Source organism: Halichoeres trimaculatus, unplaced genomic scaffold (assembly GCF_033239565.1).
Source record: "Halichoeres trimaculatus isolate MK-OKI-2021-1 unplaced genomic scaffold, fHalTri1.1 fHalTri1_scaffold_17, whole genome shotgun sequence".
NCBI lineage: Eukaryota > Metazoa > Chordata > Actinopteri > Labriformes > Labridae > Halichoeres > Halichoeres trimaculatus.
Genome location: NW_027437195.1, coordinates 345,029 through 371,098, shown reverse-complemented (window position 1 = coordinate 371,098; position 26,070 = coordinate 345,029). Strand labels below are relative to the sequence as shown.

The 26,070-nt window shown below is 44.4% G+C and overlaps 2 protein-coding genes across 2 annotated transcripts in view; both read left to right on the top strand.

The window, feature by feature from the left end:
* Positions 1–2,500: 2,500 nt before the first annotated feature.
* Positions 2,501–6,672, top strand: gpr135 (G protein-coupled receptor 135). The gene is made up of 2 exons (XM_074692877.1): positions 2,501–4,169; positions 4,447–6,672. The coding sequence occupies exons 1-2, from the start codon at positions 4,054–4,056 to the stop codon at positions 5,780–5,782; spliced, it is 1,452 nt and encodes a 483-aa protein (XP_074548978.1). The 5' UTR covers positions 2,501–4,053; the 3' UTR covers positions 5,783–6,672.
* Positions 6,673–9,677: 3,005 nt separating this feature from the next.
* Positions 9,678–26,070, top strand: part of LOC141806460 (disheveled-associated activator of morphogenesis 1-like) — a 66,250-nt gene continuing 49,857 nt past the window's right edge. Inside the window, exons 1-2 of the mRNA XM_074692011.1 lie at positions 9,678–9,814; positions 17,070–17,290. Of these exons, the coding sequence (XP_074548112.1) occupies positions 17,102–17,290 (189 nt within the window). The 5' untranslated portion in view covers positions 9,678–9,814; positions 17,070–17,101. The remainder of the gene's footprint in view (positions 9,815–17,069; positions 17,291–26,070) is intronic.

Genomic DNA, 26,070 nt, shown 5'->3' with positions numbered 1-26,070 from the left:
TACTGCCCACCTACTGCCCCACAGCGATGCCCAGCTGTAGCCCACTTATTGCCCATGCTTAGTTTAGCCCATCTACTGCCCACCCACTGCCCCACAGCGATGCCCAGCTGTAGCCCACTTATTGCCCATGCTTAGTTTAGCCCATCTACTGCCCACCTACTGCCCAACAACAATGCCCAGCTGGAGCCCACTTATTGCCCAAACTTAGTTTAGCCCACCTACTGCCCATGTGGGGCCCAACAACAAAGCCCACTCTAAGCCCAACCTTAATTTTGCCCATCTACTGCCCACCTATTGCCCTTGTGGGGCCCAACAACGAAGCCCACTCTAAGCCCATGCCCTCCCAAAGCCCAACTAGCCCAAGCAAGGCCCATATGGGCCCCAACTGTATGTGTTTGCTGGGTATTGACCGGCTCGCTCTGCATTATCCCGCTTATTACACGGCTACTCACTAAAAAAATCAAAAATTTGACATCAAATGCTTATCTAAATATGATTTTATTGATTCTCAAAAGATTTCATTGCATCTGCTTGAAAAAATAGTCCGTTCCTTCTTACGGTTGAAACAGTAACGGAAAGCAACGGTAACTCTGAAGCAGGGGCGTCGCTAGGATTTAGGGACGGGGGGCTTCAGCCCCAGGAGATGCAAATGATCAAATGTGTAACAAACGAAACACAACACATAGAGTTCATAACTGCTCAACATAGAGGCTAATGCCATGACTTTTGCAGACAACTCAATAATAGTTTTGTATTTTGAAGTCAGACTGATACAATTTTGGCACATAAGTAACTAGAAAAGATTTAGAATAGAATTTAAGGTTCTTGTATTAGTCTAAAAACCTCTTAATGGTCTTGCTCCTTTATATTTATCAGATTTGCTTTCACCATTTGAGCCAAGTAGGGCTCTCAGGTCATCAGGTAGTCGTCTTTAATGGTACCTGAAGTTAGAATTAAAACACTCTTTCTATTATTGTGTCCCCCATCTGTGGAACAGCCTACCTAAAGACCTGAGGGTAGCTCCTATTGTTCATATTTTTAAAAATAAACTCAAGACCTATCTTTTTAGTCTGGCTTTTAGCTGATTGTATTTAGTATAATTTATTGTTATTTTATTTACTTAAATCCTCTTAACTTGTTTCATTTCTCCTTTTTAGACCAGATGTATTACTTATAATTTTATGACTGCTCTGCTTTAGCTGTTATTATTACCCATCGAGTTAGGCTATCTCATTTTACCATATTACTTATTCAAATTTTATTTTATTTATTTTCAGTGTCCTACAGACAAATGACTCTATCTTTAGACTCACCTTTCCAGTGGAGGTCTCTCCCCTCTCATCCCCTGTGCTCCTCTGCCCTGACTCCTACAGATCAATAGGGATGGTGGAGTGATTATTGTTACTGTATTATTATTGTTATATTCATCACAATAATATGATGATAATAATAATCATAAACTACTGTTAGCAGGGGGCTTGAATCAATTGTTAACCACCATCAGTGATAAATACTTACTTTTCGGAAAAACTTCCTGATATCCATTCTATATTGATGGCTTAAATAAAGAATTTTTGTGTCTTCCTTTACTCCTGAGTCCATAACAAGAAGATAGCCTCCATCTTTTTGACTGTCCGTCCAGTAACAAGGAAGAAGAGATGGATAAAGCCTGCCCACCGCTCCTAGCTTAGCGCAAACGCTGGGAGTCAATATGAAAGTTTAGCCTGTCTCTGCCTCATCAGATAAACTCTTCAGCCCTCCAAACGGTCTTGTGTGCCCTTTGTGAGTCGTTTTTACCTCATTAGTTAAGCTAGCTTCTACTATCAAAGTATTATCTCCTTCCACTACTAGTGGATGAAAATGCACAGAAACGCGTTTCTAAGTTTATTGTGTTTTAGTATTTAGGCTTTTATCCTGATACACAATTGTTAGTCACGAAAGTGCGCTGTCTGATTTGATACCAACACTGTATTGGTACTATGCTCATTCAAGATGAACAGCCATTCCCATCCTATAAACAGTTCATGTATACCGAAGCTCAAACTCAACAGAACGACAGTCTTTTAACTGTGGGCGGAAAGGAAGGCATAAACAAGCAAAGAAACATGTTCAAATCAGTGGTCTTGGCCATTTTCTTTTTCACTCTGCCAATAAATGACAAAGATTTTGTTTTATACTAGATCAATATAGGATTGATGGTGCTAGATAAGATAAGATAAGATAAGATAAGATAAGATAAGATAAGACATACTTTATTAATCCCCGGAGGGAAATTCATGTTGTTTGGGCACTCTTCCAATGTGAGATTTCGCCCGCTAACTTTTTCAGAAGTGTTCGTCGCGTCTTTACAGTCCGCTATCGTCAATGTTTTGTTGCCACACGACTAACCGCGCATGCGCCAAACATATGTCAACAAAGATTCTCCTATATGGCCTTAGCTCCCTCTGCTAACTGCTGACTGACAGGGTCTTCTTCAGACCTGTTTTGGGCGTTTGGAGATCTACCTGGATTTGATTCATTCTGGATCCTGCATCTACCTCTGAGGGATTCACATCCAGCTCTCCAACATTTCAAACCCAGCTGGGGTTGTCAGCTGTTACCATGGCAACTGAAACGTCGCACGAAGCAGAGCACGTTCATTGGGAGGGCGTGGTTTCAGAGTGGGGGACTGTTGGCAGGTAGAGAGACCCCGAGAGAGAAGACAGGGAGCCGTGCTGGATCTACTCCCACACACCTGACTTTTTGGACTACAGACGTGCAAAATGGAGACCTGAAACACAAAAGTTGTCTTTGTTCCGGAGAGAAGCTCGCGGAGGAGGGACCGCAGTCAGAAGAGGCTCGGTTCCTCCTCTCCAGCTGTGGCGAGGGAGAGAGAACAGGGACTGTTTGCTTCCCGTCCTTCTCACTAAAGAACCCAGAGGCCAGAGCCCAGACAGCACATCCACGGCGCGGACGTGGAGCTGTGACTGATCCTGGCTTTTTACGACGTGCTGCCTGCCAAACATCCGGACAAATGGGGACGTTATCCGCTCAAGCAGCAGTATTACAAAGCGCTGACTGGGAGGTACGGGATGTTGTTGGTTGGAGGCTTCACGTGGACTGAAAAAAAGCTCAGATGGAACCAAACGTGAGCAGGGGTAAAGTAAATGAAGCATGCTGTGCAGAATTAACGAGCACCAATAGCTCCAGTTTACCAAATAGACTTTAAACCATGCAGAACACAGCACTGCACGGCTACCTGTGCAGATAACACCGTGAAGAGAAAAGGACGAACACACACACACACACACACACACACACACACACACACACACACACACACACACACTAGTGCACACAGCATATCCCTTAGTATAGCACACACAGAATGCACCGCGGAGAAATGTTGTTTTATCTCCAGATCTTCATTAACACCACTGCTACTCAAAATGTGCTCAAACTCAATACCAGAAACCATGCTACAATGCTAACGAATTTAAATGAAACATGGCTCAACTTTTTGTTGCATCAATGTATTTTTTGGACACTTCAAAGAAAAAGTATTTTCAGCTCATATCGATTTGCAAAAGGCATCCACAAAAATGAGAGTATCATCAGTGAAAGGGATTAAAAACAAGCTTCCATCATATTTAGTGAACTCAGGCTTGTACAAAGAGGCAGGCGGGTCAGGATAGAGCGAGAACACAGAGTGTGATTGGCTGCTGCGTGTGAACATGCATCTTTAATGAAAGGCTTCAGTCACTGACCCTAACCCTGAGCTGAGAGTGAGAGCTGGACGTCAGCAAGAAAGGTCAGAGCGGAGGTTTTGATGCACAGACAAAGACAGCAGCAGTTTTGCTCCACTGAGACATTCAGAGCTCATTCTGCATCTTTTTAACCACAAACTAGCTCATGTAAGGACACAGCCACACATGATGAAAAGCACATATGGACAATGAGGAGCTACCAGCAGCTAGGTCTGCAGCGTGCACAGTGGGAAAGACTGACCCTTGTCTGAATGAAAGTGTGTGAGGGAGGTGTTTCCTTCAGCTGTTTTGTTGTGCTCACACACTCATGGATCTGTCTGTCAGCACAGCCCTGTGGGGCAGTGGGGGCAGTAACTACACAGCTGACACCTTGGCTCCCAGCTTCACTGAGCAGCTGAGCACCACCTCACCTGTGGTACCAAGGTAAGTCACCTTCTCTTTTCACCAAGACTCCCTCTTTCTAAAGCTCTAAAAGATTTAATAAAGTCAAAATGAGGAGAAAAATCAGAGATCTTGGAAGTAAAGTGGTGTCTCTGCAGTATGGAAGCCCAAAAGGGTCATGCATCCTTACCTGATAACAACTCATTTCTGTGTAATGTGACTCATTTGCCTTCAGGTTATGCCAGCTCAGACTGCATGGAGCTATGTAACTGATGATTGAGCTCAGTTTCCTCTTTTTTTCCCCTCTTCCCTTCCTCAGGGTTGTCTCCATAATGACCAGCCTAGCGACCACAATCCCAGAGTCCACAGTGGGGACCACAGGAAACTTCTCAGCCTTCAGAAACCAGATAGAGAATGAGCTCAGTCGCCTCCGCAAGGCACCGACTCCTTCAGTGCTGAGCGCCGCTGAGAGTAACTCCGTCCTGCGAGGCATCACAGTAACAGCTCAGGCCCTGGTCCTCCTCTCCATCTTCCTCCTCTCCAGCCTGGGTAACTCAGCTGTGGTCATCGTTATCATCAAGCACAGGCAGCTCAGAACAGTGACCAACGCTTTCATCATGTCGCTGTCGCTGTCTGACTTTCTGACGGCCGTTCTGTGCCTGCCGTTCTCCTTCATCATGCTGTTCAGTAAGGACGGCAGCTGGATGTTTGGGGACCATTTCTGCGTGGCCAACGGCTTCTTCAACACCTGCTTCAGCATCATCTCCACCCTGACGATGACACTGATCTCCTTCGACAGATACTACGCCATCGTCCACCAGCCACAGGCCAAAATAGGACGTCAGAAAGCGATTCAGCTGTTGATTGCTGTGTGGTTGACTGCTGTGGTTTTCTCTCTGCCGTGGTATCTGTTGGTCCGAGCTCCAACAGAGATCCATAAAAGAGGGTTTTACCACTGTATGTATGTGTTCCACTCGGGCACGTCACGCATGGGGACAGCCTACAGCATCAGTCTGATCATTGTGTGCTACTTGCTGCCTTTCTCGCTCATGTGTTTCTGTCATTACAACATCTGTAAGACAGTTCGGCTGACGGAAATCCGAGTCCGACCAGTGACAACGTACGCATACCTGCTGCGCTTCTACAGTGAGATGCGAACAGCCACCACTGTTCTGATTATGATCGTGTTTATCATATTTTGCTGGGGGCCATATTGTTTAATGGGGTTGATCACAGCCGTGGGGAACTTCACATTTAACCCTGCCATGGACACCGTGGCTATCTGGCTCGCCTGGGCTAATGGAGCCATTAACCCCCTGATCTACGCTCTGAGAAACCCCAACATATCCATGTTACTAGGGCGCAGCAGAGAGGAGGGATACCGGACCAGAAACATCGCTGCCTACCTCTCCAGCCAAACCCAAAACCGTGAAATCCGTCTCAACCAAGCAGAGAGGATCAGGGACCGCTACGTGAGTCGAGTAGGGGTTAACAACAATCTGTCAAATTCAAGTCCAGGAAAAGGAGGCGAGGTTGCGATGTGGGCATGTAAGAACCCTGCTGTGTTCTTCTGCAGAGATGCCCACCCAGACACGGCAGTGCTGCCCAACTCTTTCTGCACCCCTAAGATGAAGACGGCCGACACCAGCCTGTGAGGAGGACTCTGTCTGGGGACCAGCTTCATGGTACTCTTGTGTGGTGTTGTGATCCACCAGTTTGTGACAGGTTCACCTGTTCATTATGTTTATACACTCATTGTCGCCCTGTCCTCCAGGAATCAGAGTATCATATGTGTCACTGCAGGACTGTTCATAACGTGGACACTTTGTTTCCATCAGCAGATGGAATTAACTCTCAGAGGAGAAGTAAGATGGAAATACCTACATGTCTGTGCTTCATAGGCCTGTGTGTCAGACTTCTCTTCATCAGTAAATGTAGCATGCTGACATGGAAGAGTTTGAAGGAGCTACCTGTCACTCCACCCCTTACTATCATGGTTCACTGTACTGTACTTGTCGTTTTAGATGTTTCTGTATTTGATTGTTTCAGAGAGCAGAGCTCAGCTTTAAAGACCGAAGCAGAGGTGTTTCCTCTAACAGTGGAGGAGAACCAGTGCTCAGTAAGGCTCATCACTGCTCACATCCTTCCATACGGCCTTACGTTGGCACTGCAGTTAACCAGGGGGGGACACCCTAACAAAGTTTATGATGACGAAACTCAAAAACAAGCATGACCACTGTGGAGGAAGTATTAATAATGCACCGCTTGCATAAAAGACAAAAACAAAGGCAGTGTGGTAATAGACGGTGGTTGGTGAGGCAGTAAAATACATCACGAAAGTTCCCCCATTGTTATTTCTTAAATGAAGCAGTGTTGGAAGGACTCCATCACATTCAGCTGGCTGAAGTTCAAAGGACTGGAAGGGCTGTGACGTCTCTTTACATCCTCTGAAGTTTCTTGTTTTTGTGAGCTGTTCTCTGAGCAGCTCTGTGTGTCAACATCTGGTCTAGTTTTCAACAATAAAGCATTTACTTTGGGATTTTCATTTTGCACTCTAACACGTTTCTTTTGATTCAAGGGTTTTGATATAGTCATTGTCCCACTGAGAAAAAGCTGATGCTGATAAAAACCCTCCTTTACTTGAACATGAATTTATGATATATTAGTTTTATGGTAAGAAATGTAAATGTGCTAAAGATAGATAGTACTTGTTTGGTACAGCCTAGAAATTAAAGATGAGGAGAAAGAAAAAAAGAATCTCAAAATATCAAAATAGTCCCTTTAAACGTACTTCTTTTTCTACAAAGCACCGAAAACACAAACAAAGAGAAAACTAGAAGAAAGCCACAGGTTGAACACAAATGGATGAGCTCTGATTATTTTAAGCTGCATGTTGATTGATGGTGTATATGTGAATGTTATATCTCTGCCCCTACAGGTACAATGGGCAATAGTTCACATCTTGTCCTGCAGGGGGAGCTACAATATGTCCTCAGCAGACTGATGCTCCCTGCTTTCAAAGAGTTTTATTGTTTGTGTGGTGCTGCAGCAGCTGCAGGTGCTGCAAGATCACTTGTTACATTTCCAAATCATTGGTCCTGGTGACACTACCTGCAAAGGTGAGGGAGGTTTCAAACAAACTGTTAGAGTGACAGAATCACTATGTGAGTCATCCATCAACGGAACGCTGACATCAGGTCAGCTCAGCGGACAACACAGCAAACAGCCTGCAGCAGAGCAGGGTGTGACTGGAATGTTGCCTGGCTTCATTACACACACACCCAGACACAGACAGACAGACAGACAGACAGACAGACAGACAGACAGACAGACAGACACACACACACACACACACACACACACACACACACACACACACACACACACACACACACACACAAACACACACACACACACACACATACAGATACAGATACACACACACACACACACACCAGCAGCAACACCAGCAGCAGAAGCAAAAGCAACAGTGGTAGCATCAACAGAAGCAGCAGCAAGGCAACAGCAGTCGCAGCATAAGCAGGCTGTTTTATCCAAGCCAGGATGGATCCATGCTCCTTATGCTCTTTCCTTCCAAATCCCAAGCTTACCATATGAAAAGTACTGAGTTTAGAACTGATAAAACTGCACCACCAACCTGAGAGGAAAGTTGCTAATTCACACTGAATCTATTGAAAATTTTATCACTCTGAGTATTATATTTTCACTACAATTATTACTATTATTTTGTTGCTTTTGTTTTTTAGTATTATCTAAATTCTGCATCACATCCTCTGGTTTGCATAAATTATTTTTTCATGATTTTCTCTGCATCTCATCAGTCGATGTTTTTGTAGATGTTTTTTTTTCCTCTCACTGTGCGACATCACCTGTTCTCCTCAAACACTGGAGTGTCAAAGATGGCCGTCACACAGACGGGTAGAGAGTGGAGTCTGCAGAGTTCAGCTCAGGATCATCAGAAAGCTGAGTTTACCTTGGCTGACTTGTTGGCTGCGCGACCAAGACCAGTTTGGCCTGGTAGTACAGGGATGGCTCTGGGTTTGTTCCAGTTAGATTAAATCCTGACCAGGTCCAGTCAAACAGAGTCGACTGATGACAGAGACTGGAAATTCAGCATTTGGAACTCGAGCCTCTGACCCGTGCCCTGAAGAGGAATAGAACTTGTGTATGGCATAGGGCTGCAGCTATCAAATATTTTAGTATTCTACTGTGTGTACTGAGTGTTCTACTGAAAATCCCATTGATTAATCGAGTAATCGGATAAAATACATTTTTGTTTAGTTAAAGAGCAGTTATTTTTCAAATGAAATTTTTTCTCTTTAAGAAATAGAATTTTCTGATACAGCATGCCAATTAGAGCACTTGCTTTGGTAGCTCCAAAATTTGTAAACACACTTTGACACACTTTTTGTGCCTTGTACATCTCATCAAAGGTTGCGGACCCAAATGGCACCTGTTGAATGACTCATTAGTCTCCAAACCCCGCAAAAGAAGCTAGGTTTATTGCTAGTTGCTATTTTGTATAAGAGGTAGCTTGAGGGGTCTGAAAACTCTCTTAATATGGCCTCAGCTCGATTTGAAATATCACTCTTTGATCTTTTCTAAAATTAAACGATTCCTCGAGCCGGAGAAAATTACTCGATTATTTTTTGTAATCGAGTACCTCGAATCATTTGAGGAATCGTTTCAGCTCTAGTATAGCACTTGTATAGTGCAGCAGGTTGTGTTTGAACTCTTGGAGTCAAACTTCCAATACATAACGTTTTTTCAGATCAGACTGCGAGCAGTCTTCTAACCAACGCTACAGAGTCCACATGCAGAAAACCAGCTGCACAGCTTCTACAGTCAGACCTCTCCTTCTCTGTCACTCAGGCACACACACACACACACACACACACACACACACACACACACACACACACACAGCACTGGGTGAGGTCTGGGTGTGACTGCCTCCACCAGGAATGCAGTCATGTGTGTTCTGCTCTCTCCACATCTTGAAAACTCACTTAGGTTCACCTGTCAGTTTCTCTGTATTACACACACACACACACACACACACACACACACACACACACACACACACACACACACACACACACACACACACACACACACACACACACTCACTCAACCTCTCTCTCTGTGTTACTCTCTCTCTCTTTTACTCTCTCTCTCTTTCTCTCTCTCTCTCTTTTACTCTCTCTCTCTCTCACACACAAACACACACAAACACTGATCAGGTCTACTGATCAGTTCTGGAAGCAGCAGAGGAAGGAGGAAAACGCTGGGGCAGAAAACAACAGGAGAGAGGAGAAAAGGACAGATCTTTATTTGGGACCAATCTGGAGTCAGATTTGGTACAAAGCAGCACGTCAAGACTTCTTCCTCTTGCGGATTATAAATGTGGACTCCTCTCTGAGTTTGTTAGTTGCAGTCGTTACAGCTAAATGTGTTGTTGTTTGAGCCTCATTCCAGCTCTAACTTCCCCCCTTTACTTTAGTTTTAGCTTTCAGATATAGAACATGTGAAAACTAAGTCCTTAGAGTTGTATTATTGCTGGATGAAGATGGATTTGAAGCCACAGAGACTGCAGATGTTGGTCTGACACCTGACTGGGGCTCAACATGGCCTCTCGCTGCATCACATAGAGGAGGAGCACAAAGGTAAGAAACACACAGCCCCTGCCCCTATGTTAACGATCCCAGCATGAGGAGGGATCACATCCTAAAGTCTTAGCTGTTACATTTTATACATGTTGCTGTGTTTGTGGATGAGCTGCAGAGGAAGTAAGAAAGCGAGGATTTTAAATTGTGGTGTTATGGTGGCAGAAACTCAGAAAGACACCCACACAATGAACAGAAAGACAGTTTGAGTTTCATGTTGGCTGAGTTTTCTGAGTCAAGGGGCACAGAGGTCTCATCAGGTCCTGTTGAACCTGTCAAGAAATAGACCTTTCGTGTGACAGGCCTCACTATGTAAAATAAAATTCAGAAGACAAAGAAGATACATGTAGTCTGTGAATATCAGTGAGGGAAGCTGCTAGATTCCATGCAGTAGCTGACTCCCTTTACCTCACTCACCTAGAGTCCAGGGCCCATATGCACATCCAGCCATTAGTTATGGATCAGTGGCATGAGTCAGGTTAACACCCATGCACAGCATTAAATGTAAAGAAAGTTGACTCCATTAAGGGCGCTAGCGACAGGAGTATGGCACCTGTTGGGCTGTTTTGAAAATGGCGGACATTGTTCCTATGTGTTACCATGTAAGACAAGCAAAGGGACGAGACAAATCAGGATGGAATGAATCTTTTGTAAGGTATGACAATGTACAGAACCACATGCACATGCCCATTTCAGATCTGTCAGACAGAGGTGTTCCAAGACAGAAAACATTGGGTTTGCTTTGTGGACACTATGTTAATCTGCCAATTTTTGGCAGTGGTGCATGCAGCTAATACTACAGCTAAATGGGCCCTTCCATAACGATACATCATGACTAATGGTTCCATTTGTGTAATGACTGGACGTGCATACAGGCCTTGGTCCTTGCACACAACAGAACTGTGCTCCAACTGAAATGATGGCTGATCGTCCCAAACCCATAAAAAGCTTTATGTGGAAAGTCTCACCAGATTTCCCTGAGTGATATTTCACAGTGTAACATACATTTCTACTTGACTTATGCAGCTAGTCAAAAGGGGACGCTGTAATTTATTGGCTTCACCCTGACCTAAACAGACAAATCCCTTTACGGCTGAAAGAACATGTCCCTGATGGGATGCTGAGTGAGTGAACTGTGATTTGCGAATTCAGCTATATTTCTGTTATCCAGCGGTTGTTGTATGTATCTATTATCCGCTTCAGCCTTGGGATTCCCCACACATTCACAAACTTATTCACAGAGATTTTCACCTTTAATGTTGTGGATTTGGATTTTATCTCATGAGTGAATGAACTCTGATCCTAAACACAGCAACCTCTGAAATTCAGGCTGTGGTCAGTGCTGTATGAACAGAAATATAACAAACCCCAGTTTGCTCAGGATGCACCAAAGCACCCCTCTCAGGTGACTTACCTCTTCTTTCATCAGTATTTGTTGAAAGCAAGAAATCTACTGCTACTCTCTGATACTCAGCTCTTAAAACACTTTCAATATAGTTTTATGGTTATGGAGGCTTTGTATTTAGGATGGGAAAGACAAACACTCACTGGCTAATTCGTCCTTGAGTGAGAGCGATCCCCTCCGGCTGAAACAGGCTGTTCTGGCTGATACTGACCTCTGTGTGAGGGGGAAAACATGAATGGGTTGATGAGCATTGATTAAACCCAGCAAACTCTGAGCGTGCTGGTTCATCTGTGTCTGAACAAATAACAAGCGTGCTATCGATAGATACACACACACACATACATACACACACAGCTGATTAAACATGAAACATTGACACTGTGTTATGCAAAAGACGCTTAGGGACAGAGGCAGTGTCCAACAGAACAACCTGGACTTTTTAAGCTCTTCACTCACTTTGAGTTCTTTCAGTCTGAACGTTAGCGAAGCTTCACTGATGGACGCTCATGTTACCTTTGAAGTTATGTGGTCCTGAATTGGACGGTGTTTTAAACTTTCAAGCATTATCCTGACAGAGTGTGTGACTTCCAAGTGGAGAAAAGTCAACTGTCCCCGAGTTCAAGAATCATGAGTGATAACCAGTCTGCTGGCTAATTCACATAAACACCTGCTCACTACACATCACCCCACTCAATAAACCTTCAATAACAAAGAAAAAAAATGTTGTTTTAATCCATCCATCCATCCATTTTCTGTACCACTTATCCTGTTCAGGGTGGAGGGTGGCATTGGGTGAGAGGTGGGGTACACCCTGGACTGGTCGTCAGTCAATCGCAGGGCTAGAGACAGACAACCATTCACTCACACACTCACACCTAGGGACAATTTTGAGCGCTCAATTATCCTGATGAGCATGTTTTTGGACTGTGGGAGGAAGACAGAGTACCCGGAGAGAACCCATGCACGGGGAGAACATGCAAACTCCAAACAGAGAGACCCACCGGCCATGGTGGGGATTTGAACTGGTGACCTTCTTGCTGTGAGGCTGCAGCGCTAACTGTTGCTCCACTGTGCAGCACATTATTGTTTTAATCCAAAGATGATTTTATCGACTTGAGCGGAAATTTGTTTTTCTTGTTAACTCTGCTTTTCTTTGTTTAAGACAACTTTTTGATGTATGTATAGTTGAGTAGAGCTATAGTTTGAAAAGAGATAACAACCAAACTATGTTATCTCAGTTTTTGGTTTAGTGCCCCGAAGGTGAGCCGACTATCAGTGTTCCTCACAGCCTGGTGCTATAAGAAGTGTCTGTTATGTGTAACGTAAGGGAATCCTGGTTAAGTCCTATCTATAGGGTTCCGTTTGTGCCAAAAAACGTGTTGTCACGCGCACTATGTGTATGTGTATGTGACATGTGACATGACATTTGTGTGTATTTAATCTTAGATTGTCCCTGAATCTTTGACTTAGTTATTGTCATCAAAATGTGTCATTTGACAGTGTTGTTAAGATGTGCTGTTGGATAATGTCACTTTTTCTATAGAGCATTACCTTGATGTGTTGTTTTGCAATGTCATTATAATGTGCCATTTGACAATGTAGTTGCTATGTGTCGTTGCTATGTGTAGATACTATGTGTCGATACTATGTGTCGATACTATGTGTCGTTACTATGTGTCGTTACTATGTGATGTTACTATGTGATGTTACTATGTGTAGTTACTACGTGTCATTACTATGTTTCATTTGACAATGTAGTTGCTATGCGTCATTACCATGTGTCGTTGCAATCATTTGTCACTGCTCTTGAAATTTTAGTTCCTATTTGTTGTTTTGGGCAGAAAAGAAAGACCGACAAACTGAGAGACATGAATGTTGAATAATGATTTTTACTATTGCCATTTGGTTAACGAAATAAAAGATGAAGGACCGTAGCATATTCTTTACCCACCACCTGTGAGACAGGAGCTCTCAATGCCACCACGGCAGCAAAGCATAATGACGCTGTCAAACAGCTCATTAAGATGACACAAGATAAAGACTAATGGTGCGGCCACACCAAACGCGAATTTGCGGCGCGATTACATACAAAGTCTATGCAAAGACGCGTTTAGCCGCCGATTCGCCTCTCGCGGCGCGTTTGGAGCGTTCATGCGTTTGGGCGGTAGACGCGAATTCGCTCGAGTTCAAAATATTCCCCCACGACGTCATTGTTTTGACAACGTTGGGGGGCAACTGCCGCCTGCTCCGGCTCCAACTCTGCCGGAGGATGGAGGAGAAAACAATCTGTGTGGTGTGCCATCATCCAGAGTTATACGATACGACGTGTGTACTCTACAGAGAGCAGAAAAAAAGGAGCAGGCTTGGTCGAAAGTCTTTGAGGAGACAGGTTTTGAATGTAAGTTCTGAAAACATTCGTTCCCAGCTGGATTTGCTTGCACGGGCTATCGCTGAGTCCGACTGTGTTTTCCTCAGCGGAGTTTTGAGCCTGATAGAGAGGAGAAAAGTGCGGGGCAGGGGCAGAGCGAGGGAAAAGATGGAAGTTCTCTGTGCTCCTCTCTTTCCTCCACCCCTTCATTATCCCCAGGGAGACCTCCGGGAACATGGGTCAGGGGTTCGGGTAGTCGGGGGTAGGCTACGGGGGGTCAGAGGTTCGGGGGATCGGGGATGAGGTCGCAGGGAACAGCCAAGCAGGGCTGGTGGATTACCAGGGAGCGGCAGCAGGCATTGATTGTGATCTCCAAAGCTTTCACACACTCTCCTGTCATGCTTTGGAAACCACAGCTCATTGTTTTTCAGCTGCTCTTTTTTGACTTTAGGTCTTTAAATGAATGAGCTCTCTACTCCGCATGCGCAGTACGCATTCGCGTGTTCACGCCTCAGCTTGTCAAAAAAGTCCAGCGGCGAGACTCGGGCGTTCACGCGGCGCGTGACAGGCCATTCGCGCGAGTAAATTCGCATGTTCGCGTTTGGTGTGGCCGCACCATTATACCAACGACATTGTCAAACCACACATAGAAACAACACATAGAAACAACACATAGTAACAACACATAGTAACAACACATAGTAACAACACATAGAAACGACGCATAGCAACAACATTGTCAAATGACACATAGTAACAACACTTTGTGAAATGACACATCATGACGACACGTCGACACCAGGTAAAGAAAAATGGACACAAGGACAGTTCAACATTCAGTAGACACAGACAAATGTCATGTCACATGCACAGGAGACATGCACAGTGTGTATGACGACATATTTTTGACACAAATGGTATGTCTTAAAAGTCATCGACATATTTTTGGCACAAAGAGAACCACATACCTACTAGTGCTCACCTATCAATTCCAATCTCACCAAGCAGAGCTACCGTAACCTGGCTCTTCATTTCACTGATAGACTCTCAAGTTTGAACAGACCACGGCAGAATAAATGCTTTTGCCTTAAGATCATGCTTTAGCCTTAAGCTTGTGTCTAGGCATTCATCAAATTAAATCAAATTTTTATTTATAGAGCACTTTTCATACAAATAAATGAAGCACAAAGTCCTTTACATGTCAAAAAAAATAGCTTGTGTTTTAACCCTTGGTTGTGTTCAAGCCTTTAGTTTTGATTCAACCCTTAGTCCTTGTTTTTGCTTTAAGCTCTTGTTTTAGCCTTTAGCCCATGATTTAGCCCTAAGTTGTGTTTAAGCCTTAAGGTGTGTCTTGACCTTTAGCTCATGATTTAAGCCTGGTTCACACTACAGGATTCTCGCCCCGATTTAAACCAAATTCGGTCCTCTCAGCAATGGGGGAAGAAATCTGGTCGGGGACTAAAATCGGCCCCAACGTTCGGGCAAGATTATCTTCTTGTGTGAGCTGTTGACAGATGAATCTTTAGCCCCACGATCGTCTCACAGACTCGTCAGAGCTGCCCCAATGATTTTCAAACATGTTTGATATTTATCTGGATGATTACAACATTCATTCTCACTGAGGATGACAACAGCTAATTAGAGAGAGCCCCAGAGACTGGACAGCAGACAACAAACTTAGGCTTTAAGTAAAACTGAAAGGCTCGGGTCAGCTGACTGTGCGCTCCACTGGCCCACTCCAGCCAGTTCAATAATGCCTTTAAAAATAACACATAACCACGCCATTTTCATACAGTAGCAAACTGATGTTTTATCAGTGATCTGTGTGAGATCATGCCATTATTGGCTGATTCACCTCTGTCCCTCTGCATGCGCGTAATGGATGAAAGGCACCGCTGCTGACAGGTCTGCTTCTCTCTCCTCCTGTCCCACCAGTGTGCTAAAAACCTCAGATCAAACAACTGAGCACACTCTCTCTGGTCGAATAATCTTGTTGAAATCCTGTAGTGTGTGGTGGTCAGTATTTTTAAATCTTGTAGTTAGTGCATGCTTAAGATTTAAGAGAAGATGATCTGTGAAGATTCTCCTTTTGTGTGAGATACAGCCTGATTTCAGAATCTTATAAGATTTTTAAAATCCAGGCTTTAGACTTAAGCTTGTGTTGTAGGGGCGTCGGTGGTGCAGTTGGAGAGTGCGCTTGGTCGGCGATGGGAAGGTTGCAGGTTCAAGCCCAGCTCTGGGCGTCGCATGGCGATGTGTCCTTGGGCAAGACACTTAACTCCAAGTTGCTTCTGCTGCGGCATCAGTGGTGTGTGAATGGAAATGAAGATGTGTCCTTGGGCCTGAAGAATCCAACTATGCTGACAAATGGATCACATACATTTACAGAAGGTTGATGAAAGAAGATGACGGTGACAAGATGAGAGACGTGTATCTGTACCAACAATACACTGACTTTCACTTATTTTCTATAAACATAGGATTCATGGGATTTAAACTCTGCTTCAACTGACAATGAATGCAGTGTCCCAACTACTCTGGAGTCATAGCTGTAGAAACAAACATCAGGAAATGCTGAACAAAGCTCTGAGTTTGACGACACAACATCAGGACTCACCTCATGACCAAACCACAAGTATGTGATGTGAAACTGTCTGTAAGCAATGTTGCTAATCAAAGTCTCCATAAACTATCACCCAGGACTGCAGAGCATGGAGCCACACCTCATGACTCAGCCTGCTGGGCAAGACCTGTCCCATCACACCCTGATAAATGTGCACGCGTGTTTGTGTGTCTGTATGTGTGTGTGCATATGTGTGTGTGTCTGCATCATGTGTGTGTGTGTGTGTGTGAGAGAGAGTGTGTGCCTGTGTGACTATCTATGTGTGTGTTTGAACATTTGAGCCTGTGTGAGTGTTTTTTTTTTGTTTCTGTTTGTGCGTGTGTGATTCTGTGTGAATGTATGTGCATGTGTTTGTGTGTGTTGGTGAGTGTTTATGATAACTTATGTGTCTGTGCCTGGGGGCTGTGTGTTTATTTGTGTGTGTGTGTGTGTGTTTGTATGACATTTTTTCACGTGTGTGTCTGTATGTTTGTGCATGTGACTGGGTGATGGTGTACGCCTGAGTGTGTAACTCTGTGTGTGTGTGTGCCTGAGTGTGTAACTCTGTGTGTGTGTGTGCGTGTGTGTGTGTGTGTGTGTGTGTGTGTGTGTGTGTGTGTGTGTGTATGACTGCCTCTGTTGTGACTGTGTTTTTGTGTGTTTGTGTGACTGTGTGTGTGCGTGTGTGTGTATATGTGTGTTCATCTGTTTGTGTGTGTATGCGTTTGTGGGTGCGTTACTGTGTGTGTCTGTGTGCACATGTGCGTTTGTGTGTGCGTTTGTGACTGTGTGTGTGTAACTGTGTGCCTGTGTGTTTGTTTTTATGTCAGCAGTCAGGTCTTCAGGTCTGTGAAGGTGAACCCCATTTTTCTGTCTTCAGTCAACAGATCCTGTGACGGCCCTGACACAAACATGGCGTCCGGGGCCAATCAGCCTGAGGGGCGTAGCCTGTCCTCCATGTTTTTCTGCTGCTTCAATGGAAGTGACCACCAACCAGAGATTACACATATCCAGGACAACGTCAACACTGCGTCGGTCCTGGAATCCACCCTGCCCATGCCCCCCTCTCAGGAGCTGGACTCCATGTTTGCTGAGCTGGTGGTGAGTACCTGACCAGAATCAGTGGTTCTGGTCTGAATTCCTATTTGATTGGTTCTGTGTCAGCTCACATTGACAGTGTAAGAGCTACAGAGTAGGAACACTGAAGACCAAAGCAATGTTGTCCTTTCTTACCTATTGCTAAGGGGCGCTGGGTACCTGGCAGCTCCTAGGTACATCTCATTTCTGCATTTTTCCCCATGTTTGTTTTATTATATGTCTTGAAAGGGATGTAACTGGAATGAAATTTCTCCCTCAGGGGATCAATAAAGCATTCTGACTCTGATGGCCAAAATACACTTGAGGCGTGTCCTGTCCAGCTCTGCTTTGTCACAGGACCAGACAGATTTCTATTCAAACTAATGTCTAAACTCACACGGGATCTTCTCTGTGGTGGTCCAGCATTATCTTTGCCTCAGCATATAGCAGCCAAGGACTGTGTATGCATGCAAGCCTCCTGTTTTTGCTGAATGCAGGAGTTGTGACACATGGAAAAAAAAGCAGATCGAGGGGGGCATGGAGTGGTGCACGGAAATCACTTATCCCTCTGAGACCTAACAATTCACTTTTGTCCTCTGCAGAGGACATCACTTTCAGAGCTTTATTTAAAAAAGAAAACAGTCAAAAAGGATCAAACCTACTCTTCTCTGTAAAGGACATCCTGGGCTCTTCAGTGATATCTGATTTGTAAGAGCTTATCCAATGAAACAAAAATCATTCATGACTCGGCGCCCTGAGAGTGGCAGCCAGTGACAGCAGCTCCTCACAACTTTAACTCTTTTTTACCTTTTATGCCATTCCTTGCCTTTTATTAGTTTCTTTCTTTTTTAGCAGATGCGTTGTGTTTGCACAATTCAGTCATGGATGTGCATCACATGACACTGCTAATTTTTTTTCTATTCATTATTGGAGCTTTTAACTTTGCGTCTGGTAACCCGTTCAGCGGCCCCTCTGATTACAGCCGTGAACCGCTGTTGGTGCTGCGCCAGGCCACCTCACTGGGAGAGACCGAGCATCCCCGTGAAGCTCCGTAGGAGAAGGAGGGGATGCAGGGCCGGAGTACAGCATCGGGCAAAGAGGAGACGCTACAAGCTGGCCGTCCATCATCGTGGGAAATGTGAGGTCTCTCCCTAACAAGATGGAAGAGCTCTCAGTGCTGACTTGGCTGCAGTGGGAGTACCGTGAGTGCAGCCTTACAATGTTCACGGAGTCATGGCTCAACGAACTCACCCTGGACCCGCACATAACTTAGGACAGATTTCACCTCATTAGAGCGGACCGGAGTGTGAGAGAAGGGAGGGGAAGAAGGGAGGGGGACTGGCGATTGCAGTGTACAGCAAACCCTCGGTGACCCCTGAACTCAAAGCCCTGCTGAAGGAGAAGAGGAGGGTTTTTGGATCGGGGGACAAGGAGGAGCTGAGAAGGCTGCAGAAGGAGCTGAAGAGAAGGATCAGAGAAGGAAAGGCCAGCTACAGGACCAAGGTGGAAAACCTCTTGCAACTGAACAGTGCAAGGGAGGTCTGGAGAGGCCTAAAAACCATCTCAGATCACAGCAGGGGCCACGGGCGGGGACCTGAGGCAGTAGATCAGGAGTGGGCTAATGAGCTGAATTTGTTTTTCAATAGATTTGACTCTGCTCCCACTCCTCCCCCCACTCATTCCCCCACTCTTCCTAGAAAGGGTCCCTGTACACTTCAGACTTTTCTTAAATCTGGGAGCTGTCACCTCCAGAAGTTCTCTGACGATACGGCCATCATCACAGGGCGATGAGCGGGAATACAGGACCGTCATCGCTGACTTCATCGACTGGTGTGACAGAAATCACCTCCAGCTTAACACCAGAAAGATGAAGGAGATGGTCGTGGACTTCTGCAAGAGGAGGACAACCCAGACAGCACCTGTGAGCATCCAGGGTCTGGACATGGAGATGGTGGAGTCCTACAGATTCCTGGGTGTTCACCTCAACAATAAACTGGACTGGGCACACAACACCGATGTTCTGTACAAGTAGGGCCAAAGTGGTCTCCACCTGCTGAGGAGGCTAAGGTTGTTTAGAGTGTGCAGGACTCTGCTCAGAACTTTTTATGACTGTGGTGGCTTCAGCACTTTTCTACGCAGTGGTCTGCTGGGGAGCGGGGAGCACGGAGAGAGACAGAAAGAGACTGAACAGACTGGCATCCATTATGGACAATCCCTCTCACCCACTGCATGAGTCTGTGGGGGATCTGAGCAGCTCCTTCAGCAGCAGACTCAGACTCCCACCCTGCAAGACGGAGCACTACCGCATGTCATTGTTCCCATCGGCAATAAGACTTAATAAAACACACACACCTGAACTCTCACCAGAATGACATCAAGCATTCAATAAATACATGTCTTTTTGCTCACCGTTCCAGTACTCACTGTGAATTTTCATTGTCAAGAACCAATCTTTGTATATATCTCGATTCTATATAAATATGTAAATAGTAATATTTTTTTCTACTTTTCTATATTTCTTTATATTTCTTCAAATTTCTAATTTTATATTCTATTATCGTATTCCATTTTCATTGTTATTGCATTACTGCACTTTTTTTGTGAGCTGCTGTGACGAAAACATGTCCCCCAAGGGGGATCAATAGAGAATATTCTATTCTATTCGATTCTATTCTATTCTATTCTATTCTATTCTATTCTATTCTATTCTATTCTATTCTATTCTGTTCTATTCTATTCTATTCTAAAAGATTTGTCTTTCCAAAATGACCACCCTAAAGGCCCCTGTGTTTCATGAGCAGAAGGACAGAAAGTTACCAGATTTATGCACATGCTTTGCTTTAAAAGTAAATCTTGATTGTTTCTTAAAGGTTCCAGATTATGCAAAAAATCACTTCATTAAGTCTTTTAGTTAAATTTTTGGGTCTTTGGCTTTCCTCCCAGTCCACAAAATGTGATATTTAATGACAAAACCTGTACTTAGTAGTGCTTGAGAATATAAGATCCTGACCTAAAACGAGCTGTTTGGAATTTCCGGGGTTTGCCGACATCAGGGAGTCCCTTTTTTGAATAATCAGGAGCAGGTCTGACCTGGATTGGTCCACCGGGGCAAATACCTGAACCCCCTCCCTGCCCACTCCTCTCCCCGCATCTGGAGAGAAACCTCTCCAACAATGGGGAGAGGAGTTTGGCTGTTGTTGGCTGTAAACAGCTACATAGTTCCATGCACAAGCTTCCCATCTCAGAAGAAGACAAGACTAAGTGGCAAAAGTTCATTTATCAGGAAATGTTCCAGCTACACTCAGTAAAACTGTGCATGTGTGGGCTAGTCACTTCACTGCAGACTGCTTTTCTAACTTTGGACAGAGGGCTAGCAAATAGACTGGTCCTGAATCCAGGCGCATTACCAACCATCCTCCAACAAACCTCAGCCCTTGGAAATGTGAGTATTTTAATTGCTGTGTGCTGTTGAGCAGATGTAAGAGCTTTTTCTCAGTGTCCCCCCTGTCTCTGTGTTAGCTTGAGGATGCACTCTAGCTGCGGTTAGCCCATTGTTTTAGTCTGAAATGTTATGGTAATCGAGCTTCGTTGTTTTCTAAACATTGTGCACTCGGAGCTCGTGGCGCCGCTCTAAGTGACGCTGAAGAGTGGGGCGGTATCAGCGGTGGCTCATTTACATACGAAGGTCACGCCCACTAAATCAGAGCGTTCTGAACAGAGGGGCTATGAGAGCCTGGAAACAATGCTGCTGTGCTTGATTTATTGGCTTTTTGGACCAAAACATGTTACTACCATTTCATGAAGACATCAATGATCCATATTAAACTGCAGAAAAGGAGCAGAATATGGGACCTTTAAAACACAAGTTGTCTGGTGACCAGTAGTTTAGCTTGGATCCAAGAGCAGACATAAGCTGTGAAGCAGTTAGGGTTTTTATTGAAACAAGTGAAGATGGAAGGTGCAGATCCTGAATCCAGTGGGGTGTGAGAACTGGGGTAGAGCGCAGGCAGTGTGGCTGTGGCTGGGCAGAGGTACAGGAGGCCGGGGGCGGCACTGGAAAAGGCAGGGAGGACACAGGTGATTAGTGGCAAGACAAAACACACCAAAGCTGAAACTTGCAATACTCAAGTGCTTGAGAGTAGGCTGACATACCACGGTAGCAGTGAGAATATTCTGGCATCAGACTCCTCTCCCAGCAGGGCTCAAATGCAGTCTCCTGATGAGCTTGATGCGCCACAGGTGTGCAGGTAACGAGGTGGCTGGTGAGAGTGACAACCAGAGCTCTGCAGGGAAGGCCAGGGAAACTCAACTGCCACAGAACACAGATCACCACACACGCCACACAAGTGTTAAAGCTGTATTTTGAGAAGTTTTGATGTCATGATGTTCTTTGTTTTTTACTCATTTGAAACAACATTTTTCCTCATGTCCTCCACAGTGGACGTGGGGACTTGATAGATCTATGTTTTTATGTGAAAAGCTTCAGGTGACAGAGGACTGCCATACTCACAAACTGACCTTCAACTGACCTGACCTTCAAAAACCCATCAGTGTACACACACACACACACACACACACACACACACACACACACACACACACACACACACACACACACACACACACACACACACACTCACACACGATTGGGATGGCTGTGGATCAGCGGTAGAGTTATCGCCTCAGAAGTCGGGGATTTAATTCCAGCTCCTGCAGTCACATACCGAAGTGTCCTTGAGCAAGATACTGAACCCTTAATTGCTCCCACTGTTGGTCAGTAATGTGAATCCATCCATCCATTTTCTATACCCCTTATCCTATTCAGGGTCGCGGGTGGCTGGAGCCTATCCCAGCTGTCATTGGGCAAGAGGCGGGGTATACCCTGGACTGGTTGGCAGTCAATTGCAGGGCTGACACATAGAGATAGTCAACCATTCACTCACACACTCACACCTAGGGACAATTTTGAGCGCTCAATTAACCTGATGAGCATGTTTTTGGACTGTGGGAGGAAGCCGGAGTACCTGGAGAGAACCCACACATGCACAGGGAGAACATGCAAACTCCACACAGAAAAGCCCACCGGCCGAGGTGGGGATTTGAACTGCTGACCTTCTTGCTGTGAGGCTGCAGCTCATTGTGCAGCCCCAGTAATATGAATGTGTTAGTTAATCTTGTTGATAGGCACAACCAAAGTGGCTGCCTGGTGGGATAGCTCTCTCTTCTTTGTCTGTGTCTTGTCATTTTTTTTCTTTTTATTTGTCATCTTTGTATTTGGAGTGCATCATGACTTTGTATGATTCATTTGTTGGTCATGGACACCAAATTGGTTGTGTCCTCAGTGATATTTTTACTATTTTGTTCCTGTGTTTGTCTGGAGATCATACATGTAACCATGGCCACATTGTTTACATATGAAATCAGCTGTTAGCAACCTGTAGCACAGGGGTGGGCAATGAATTTTTACCAGGGGCCACATGCGAAACCCAAACTGTGTCAGAGGGCCAAGGTTATAATAGTTAACTAAAACGAAACTAAAAACAAAAACTAAAATTTAAAATACACTGCAATTACCTCAAACTAATAAAAACTAGAAAAGAAAACAAAAACGATAAGTAAACTAAAACTGTATCTTGTGTTCTCAAAACTAACTAAAACTAACTAAAATTATAGAGAAAATGCCCTTAGTTTTAGTTTCTGACAATATTAACAGCCTTTAGGATTTATATTAATCAGACACATTTTCCCAACCAATTTTAGACGGTTTTAGGCAGTTGTCAGGGCTGCACAGCACCATCATAGCGAGGTACTGGGACGTGCTTGTTTAATGCACTGACTGGCTGTTCGCTGTGCTGCCACAAAACGTAGTGGAGCAATGAATTAAAGTATCTGCAATAGTTTAATTGCATGTGAGTCTGACTTTAATTGTTTTTAAGTCTGTCTTTCTTGTTAGAGTCCAAGTTTCTAAAGATTTAAGCTCATATTATATTGTTGTATATAGTTTTTGTTTATATTATTCTTATGTAATTTAGGTTAACATTGTTTTTTTATATATATAATTTATGTTTATATTTTTTATATTAAGTTTATATTATTTTTTTGTGATGAAGGCAGCAGCCAACAGTTCAGTTTCAGCATTAACTGAGCAGTGAGCACTATGTTGGACTGGAAAATAAACAGTATTACAAAATATTTACTCTGACCTTTTTCAATCCTGCACCTGGTTAATAGGGTATGAAAAACTAAAACTAAACTGAAACTAAACTAAAACTAAGCCTTGTTGCAAAAATCAAAACTAAATAAAAACTAGAATGCCTGCTCCAAAACTAATTAAAACTAAACTGTAATGGGGAAAAAATTCAAAACTAACTAAAACTAAACTATAATGACAAATCCAAAACTATTATAACCTTGCAGAGGGCCACCAACTTTCTTCCATTGTAAACTGCTCTAAATCAAATATTTTGAATAGCTGGTACTGATAATCAGAAGAATGAAACACTCTGTCAATGATTATATTCGGTTATCTGAAACTGTGGTGTGTAGGTCAAATGAAACAATATTAAAACAACAATAATAAAACAATCATTGTATCCTAAAATGGTAGAGAAAATGTCATTAGTTTTTGTTTTTGTCAATCTGTGTCATACATTAGCTCACTTTTACCCATCGAGAGTACTGGCAGGCTGCCAACTCTCCTGAACATGGAGGGAGTCTCTCATTTTTTAACCTTTCTCCCACTGGTCTCATGTCTTGTGATTTCTCCTGATTGTCCCCCAACTTTAAGTATGCTCCTGTGAGCTTTAATATTTTTCAATCAAATCCCATACTTAGGCGTTATATCGAAAACTCAAAAACCATCCACCCCCTCTCTCTTAGTTGGTTTGATCCCAAGATGCTGCAGGAAACCTCAGAAACAGAGACGGATAACTGTGCAGCACTTGTTGATGAAGAGTTTATCAGAGCCTTAGCTGTTTTCTTTCTTTCTTTCTTTTTTGGTGTTGGCATGACATGTTGTGAGTTAAACTAACATAGCTCTGCTCTAACGCAACATCCTCTCCAATCAGGAGAGGTTAGAGCAGCATGAATCTTATAATCTTATAAATAGTGAAACGCTAGTTGTTGTGAAGAGCTGTCTGTCTTCGTTGTGTGCCATCGCATACACAGATGGAGAATCAAGACATATGTACTCACACAAGTTTTATGTTTATGGTTGGCCTCACGCGGGCCAGACAGGGACGTAAAAATGGCCGGATGTAGCCCGCGGGCCGTAGTTTGTCCAGGTCTGCTGAAGCATGTCAATACTTAATATGGTTGCTAGGCGCTACCCAAGTAGCTGCCTGTTGCAGCAGCTCTCTCGTCTTTGTCCGTTTCTTGTAATTTTTTCGTCTCTTTTTCATCATCTTTGTATTTGGAGTGGATCATCACTTTGTATGGTTCATTGTTGGTCACGGACACCAAACTTTTTGTGGCTTCGGCGGTATTTTTTTTTTTACTACTTTTCTCCTGTGTTTGTCTGGAGATCCTACTTGTAACCATGGCTGCATTGTTTACATGTGAAATTAGCTGTTAGCAGCCTGTAGCATGTCATTGCTAACTGATGTAGGGCTTGATGATTTCCCTCAAGGTGAGGAGGAGGAGGTGAGGACAACGTGCTGGTTCTCGGATGTGAGCTGGGAGGTGACGACGTGGACCTGTCCTTCCATTCATCGTTGTTGGGAACGTGGGATCTCGCTCCGGGGGATGGATGAGCTAGCTGTGCTAACCCAGCGGCATCATGCTGTTCACGGACGTGGCTGACGGAGCTGACATCGGACGCCGCGACACATCGGAGGAGCTTCGCCTGCTGTGAGCAGACAGGATCCAGGAGACAGAGACTGAACAGACTGCTGAGGAGGCTCAGTCCTGGACCCTGTGGAGGTGGAGGCTGGCTGGGCTGGAGAGTGGTGGACGAGTGGTGGACGGGATGTCGTCATCTAATTTCTTATGGACAATTTTGCCCTTTCTATACTCTTTCTTACTTTTGTTTTCTTAAATGCTGCGGTGACTCCTGAATTTCCCCTCGGGGATAAATAAATTATTTTCTATTCTATTCTATTCTATTCTATTCTATTCTATTCTATTCTATTCTACTGACTGGTTCAAGGCCTAATGTTTCCCCACAAGGTGAGGACGACGTGCTGGTTCTCAGGTGTGAGCTCAGAAGTGACGACATGGACCTGTCCTTCCATCCATCATTATTGGGAACGTAAGATCTATCTCCAATAAGATGGACGAGCCAGCCATGCTAACCCAGTGACAGAGGGTATACCAGAAGGCGGAGCAGCATCATGCTATTCACAGACATGGCTAACAGAGCTAACACTGGACACAAACGCAACATTAGAAAAACTTAACCTGCTGTGAGCAGACAGGATCCGGGAGACAGAGACTGAACAGACTGCTGAAGAAGCTCAGTCCTGGACCCTGTGGAGGTGGAGACTGGCTGACTGGACAATGATGGACAAGCTGTCGTCATCTATTCTTTTATGAGCCTTTTTGTGACAAGTTAAACAGAGAACCCAGGAGCGAGACTCAGACTGGCGTGAGGGTGAAAGTTTATTTTCCAAAAAGCACAGAGGTAGACTACTAAGAATGTCAGAAAGGAGGGAGATGCAGGCTGGTGGTGGAGGCATTGAGGGAAGCGTGGAGATCACTGTGAACAGAGGAGAGACAAGAGAGGTAAGCAGGCAGCACTGGAGACACGGGGATTGTGATGAGAAACTCACAACAGATGAACTGTGTACCACAGAAGTGCAGGCACA